The 5,708-nt window shown below is 48.4% G+C and overlaps 1 protein-coding gene across 1 annotated transcript in view; it reads left to right on the top strand.

The window, feature by feature from the left end:
• Positions 1-1,793: 1,793 nt before the first annotated feature.
• LOC141131516 (ATP synthase subunit alpha, mitochondrial) overlaps positions 1,794-5,708 on the top strand; it is a gene marked incomplete at its 3' end in the record, with an annotated part of 126,143 nt that continues 122,228 nt past the window's right edge. The window contains 1 exon segment of the mRNA XM_073618889.1: positions 1,794-1,868. Coding sequence (XP_073474990.1) covers positions 1,809-1,868 — 60 coding nt within the window.

The raw sequence follows: 5,708 nt of genomic DNA, 5'->3' as shown, positions 1-5,708 counted from the left end.
AGTGGCAGAGGGGGATGGAGGCAGTCTGGCAGAGGGGGGATAGTGGTAGGGGGTGATGGTGGCAGAGGGGATGGAGGCAGGGTATGATGGTGGCAGAGGGGGATTGTGGCAGGGGGTGATGGTGGCAGAGGGGGATAGTGGCAGAGGGGGATGGAGGCAGTCTGGCAGAGGGGGGATAGTGGTAGGGGGTAATGGTGGCAGAGGGGGTGGAGGCAGGGTATGATGGTGGCAGAGGGGGATTGTGGCAGGGGGGTGGTGGCAGAGGGGGATAGTGGCAGAGGGGGATGGAGGCAGTCTGGCAGAGGGGGGATAGTGGTAGGGGGTGATGGTGGCAGAGGGGGATGGAGGCAGGGTGTGATGGTGGCAGAGGGGGGTGGAGACATGGTATGATGGTGGCAGAGGGGTCAGTGGCAGAAGGGGATGGTGGCAGAGGGGGATGGACTGGAGCAGGTGGTGTTGGTGGCAGAGGGGGATGGTGGCAGAGGGGGATGGACTGGAGCAGATGGTGTTGGTGGCAGAGGGAGATGGTGGCAGAGGGGGATGGACTGGAGCAGGTGGTGTTGGTGGCAGAGGGGGATGGTGGCAGAGGGGGGTGGACTGGAGCAGGTGGTGTTAGTGGCAGAGGGGGATGGAGGCAGTCTGGCAGAGGGGGGATAGTGGTAGGGGGTGATGGTGGCAGAGGGGATGGAGGCAGGGTGTGATGGTGGCAGAGGGGGGTGGAGACATGGTATGATGGTGGCAGAGGGGTCAGTGGCAGAAGGGGATGGTGGCAGAGGGGGATGGACTGGAGCAGGTGGTGTTGGTGGCAGAGGGGGATGGTGGCAGAGGGGGATGGACTGGAGCAGATGGTGTTGGTGGCAGAGGGGGATGGTGGCAGAGGGGGATGGACTGGAGCAGGTGGTGTTGGTGGCAGAGGGGATGGTGGCAGAGGGGGATGGACTGGAGCAGGTGGTGTTAGTGGCAGAGGGGGATGGAGGCAAAGAGGGGTGGAGGCAGTCTGGCAGGGGGTGATGGTGGCAGGGGGTGGAGGCAGAGGGGGATGGAGGCAGTCTGGCAGGGAGTAATGGTGACAGGTGATGGAGGCAGGAGGTGATTGGACTAGATAATTCCTTATTATGTCGAAAATACCAAAAATATGTTTTTTTACCTTAAAATCTACCTTAAATCACATTGCTATTTGCTTAGCATACCTGTTTGTAGCCTAAATACTGAAATTTACACCTAAAAATGTAATTTTGGAACTTTTGTGAAATGCCAGTAAAAACGTGGTGGTGCCAGTAAATTTTGGGTGTTGTGCCAGTAAATTTCAATCTGGTAGGTTGGCGACACTGGTCCTGCAGCGGGGAGAGATGTCGGGTCTGCTGCTCTGTCATAAAGTTGAGCTCACGGGCGGTGTGCGCAATTCACCCATATGATTATATAGAATATTTTTATTGAATATAAAATTGTAATATTTTTATTACACAGTTTTTTTTTTCTTTTATATACATCTTTAGATTAGGAGGAGGGGAGCCAGGCGTTCGTCTCTGTCCTTGTCAGTAAAGTTGGGTGTAAAGAAGACAGCGGTGGGCGGAGATTTTCCGTTGAAGGCCCCGCCCCTCCTGCCTGTCAGATTGTCCGTTGTTCTGTTGATGAAGCTGGATGGGAGAAGGCGGGGCGATGTTCTCCGGTGGGCGGGACTGATCTCCTCACAAGTGCGTCACCGGGCCGCCATCTTCTTCTCAGTCAGCGGGGACAGCCGGACGCTCAGCTCGTCGTGTCCTTCATCACCGCCTCCTCCTCCTCCTCCTCCTCCACCGCCGGGAATCATGCTGACAGTCCGGGTAGCCGCCACCCTCGCCCGCTCTCTGTCCCGGCACGCCGCTGTGGTAAGTGTGAGGGGCGGGAAGTCTCTCCGGTCTCCCCCGCCTGCAGCGGCCTTCTCCTTCCGTGTCCTCCCGCCGAGTCCTCACCTCAGGAGGAGACCGGGGACGGTGCGAGGAGAGCCGGGGAGGAGGGGACCGTCCTGTGAAGGTCAATGGCGGCCTCGTGTCACCGACACACCGCGTGTGTGTTCTCTATAGAAGATTATAGTGATGAGGGGCCTGACACCCTCCAGGTCACCCCCCCCCCCCCCGCCCCCGTACACCCCAATATTACAGAACCCCCCCTCCATACACCCCAATATTACAGATCACCCCTCCCCCCCCACATCCCAATATTACAGGACACCCCTCCATACACTCACCAATCATCTACTAATCATTTATAACATAAAAAAATGAAGTTATATTTCCCCTCAGTAATCCCCCCCCCCCCCCACACACACACTCTTCTATCTCAATATACTTTCTTTTTTTTTTTTTGTAATATATTTTCATTGCAGCATTTTTCTGTTTAAATTGTATTACATTTTTTAGTATGTATTTACATTGATTTGCACATTACATTTTGCTCTATTTAGTAGAGGACGTTCTCTGTGCTGCCCCCCAATATTCTACACAGAGATCACCACTTATAATAAATCTCCAGTCCTTCTACACCCGGTATAATTCTTGCTTTTATTTGGCCCCTGGGGCCCCCATCCCTCCCCCATTACAGGGATGTTTTCTTTTCCCGATGGCCACGGTGTGACACCTTCCACTCAAAAGTCTGAACAGTAGACTGGCCCTTCATTTAGAGCAGGGGGTCAAACTGGGGACCCTCCAGCTGTGAAACTACAAGTCCCATCATGTCTCTGCCTGTAACTGTCAGCTTTGCAATGCCTTATGGGACTTGTAGTTTTGAGACCCCTGACAGAAAGTTTGTAGAGCTCTGCTCTATACTGACAATATCTGTGCAACCCGAAACACTTTACAGATTGTATGAGTATTTTCCTCTTTTGTATATTGAAAGCCTTTTTTTTTTTCTCTCTCCCCCCCCCTCCCCCCCCCTCAACTATAATACATGGATGTCTGCAGTGAACTTTCTTGCATGCTGATCAGGGGACGTCCTCTACGTTCTGTCATTGCTTCTCTGATTACCCCGGGACACGGCGGGTCATTCAGTTTCCTGTCATGTGTTGAGGGAACAGAGTCCTTGGATCAATCGATGTGCCCTTGTGTGCTCTGCAGATATCCATCATGATGTATTCTATATAATATGTATATTCTATTATTAGTACATTATGGTCACATGACACTTTGCTGTTTTTTATTTTTGATTATCTAGTATGGGCACACTTTTTTTTTTTTTTTTTTTTTTTTCTTGTAGTATGGGCTCATGCCAGTTGCAATTTTCATATCCTTTGCTGTGCCACTTTATGTGTAAACTTTTCATTCCAGGTAAATCTGTAGAGCCAATTTTTGCACAGCCTTTTACATCTGGTACTTTCACATCGGTGGTCCCTGTCCTCATCCAGCTTACAGTTCAGTTTTTGGATAATTTCCTGCACTTTAAAGCAGAACTAAAATCATGCTACTTTCCTGTCCTGCGCCAGCATCTTGGTGCCGGTCTTCTGGCCTCTTCATTTCCCGGCAGGGGATGACATCATTCCTGCGCCGAAAGCCATCATCCTGGCCCGGCACTGTAAGGTTAAGCTGTACATGCGCAACTGTATACAGTGCTATAGGAGATAGCAGCAGGTAGGAGCAAATTGTTTTTGCACAAGATACAGTGCATGTCTCTTCTGCAATAAAAGCCCCCCACCAAATCTGTTGCTGCTGACTTTTTTACTATTAGGGCACTTACCATCTCCAGGGATCCCACTGTGTCCTCACCCAAGCTGAATCGGCTCTCGGTTGCTGGCGCCGCCATCTTGGGTAAGGGAGACCACTACTGCGCATGCACCAACCGTATTGTGTTTTCTCAGTGGGCTGGCAGCGGCGAGGGCTGAACTTCCGGCTGGGTTTGCTGCGGGGAACTCAGCAGGAATTGGTACCGGTCACCTGCTCCTCTTCTGTCTGCTGGGGGAGCTGAGGATCTGCTAAGTAGAAATGCTTTTTTTGGTCGCCCCCCTCCCACCTTGACAGATGATCAGTTAACCTTGCAGGCAGAGCCCCCTACAAGGGATGACGTTTACTTTTCCTGGAGATAGGCTGTGATATTTCATAGGCTGTCCTGAGATTAGTTTTCATATAAAGGGGATACTTGCTAAAACTGGTGCAGCTGTACATAGAAACCAAATTGGCTTCCAGGTATTATCCCCCCCCAAATTCACATTGGTTGCGATTTGACATGTCAAATGGCAGCCTACTGCCAGGAACCGCACTGTCCCCATCGGTGTGACACTGACTTTGCTGCACCATTTTCTAAAAGTAGTTCCTGCGCGACTTTTGGCGACTTCAGAGGCGATTTCGATAGACGTGTGCAGGAAGCTGCAGTGATATGCGGGTTTGAAATTGTGCGCCTTCAGCTGAACTTATCCGATTTGGGACCTGGGCTTATTGTCAAAGCTTAATTGAACAAGCTGAAGTTGGAAGCTGATTGGTTACTATGCAAAGCTGCATCAGATTCTGTGTGCTCCAGTTTTAATTAATATCCTCCATAGCGTTTCTCTAGGCAAAGCTTTAGTGTTAGAGTGGGGGGAAGGGCTAGACCCTCTGTCAGGTTTATATTGTTGTCTGTGTCCCCATTAGGAAATGGTTCACCCTCTCTAATTGTACTGTTGATCATTGTGCGAAATAAGGCCCCTTTCACATTTTGTGCGACCTGAAAGTCGTGCAATTGTGCTGCCACTCGAAGCAATTCCTGTGTAATTTTGAGGTCTATGGAAATTAAGTCGCATCAAAGTCAGATCAAAGTAGTGCAGGGACTTGAAGTCTCACAGATATGAATGGTACTCGTTGGAAATCATGGGGTACGACTTGTCAGATGACTTTGCAGTCCCAAGTCTCAGGACAAGTCACACAAGTGTGAAAGGGGCCTAAGTGAGGGGAGAATAAAGAACTGTAAAAGTTTTCCCCCCTTTGGAAGAATCCCATGACCTAGTCTGGGGAAGACTGTCTTGGCCTAGGTTTCCACTATTGCGACAACTTTTTTTATGTGACTTGCAGCAATGCCTGTGTATTGAAGTCTATGGACATTACATCAGTCTCACCAATGTAGTGCATGGACTACTTTGAAGTAGTTGTGACTTGATGTCTCCCAGATATGAACGATACGCGTTGGAAATCATGGAGTGTTACTTGCCATGCGACTTTGCAGTCACAAGTTGCAGAAGTGGAAAAGGCGCCTTAGGCTCCAATTCACACTTGTGCGACTTGTCATGCAACTTTGGGCATCAAACTTGCACGACAAGTTGTACCCCCATGTCTATCTATTTATCTATCTATCTAATTATCTATCTATCTAATTATCTATCTATCTAATTATCTATCTAATTATCTATCTATCTAATTATCTATCTATCTAATTATCTATCTATCTAATTATCTATCTATCTAATTATCTATCTAATTATCTATCTATCTAATTATCTATCTAATTATCTATCTATCTATCTAATTATCTATCTAATTATCTATCTATCTATCTAATTATCTATCTATCTATCTAATTATCTATCTATCTATCTAATTATCTATCTATCTATCTAATTATCTATCTATCTATCTAGTTACACCCACCGGAGTTTTAGATTTAACATCACTTTTCAACACAAATGGAGCTTATATGCATAAATACAGTATTTGTAGATCGGGCGGACTGTTTAGATGTTACATTTTTAAAGCAGCAGCATACCTGCTGAC

Source organism: Aquarana catesbeiana, linkage group LG01, assembly GCF_042186555.1.
Source record: "Aquarana catesbeiana isolate 2022-GZ linkage group LG01, ASM4218655v1, whole genome shotgun sequence".
Taxonomy (NCBI): Eukaryota; Metazoa; Chordata; class Amphibia; order Anura; family Ranidae; genus Aquarana; species Aquarana catesbeiana.
Note: the sequence above shows the minus strand (reverse complement) of the source record. Positions and strands in the feature narration are given on the sequence as shown.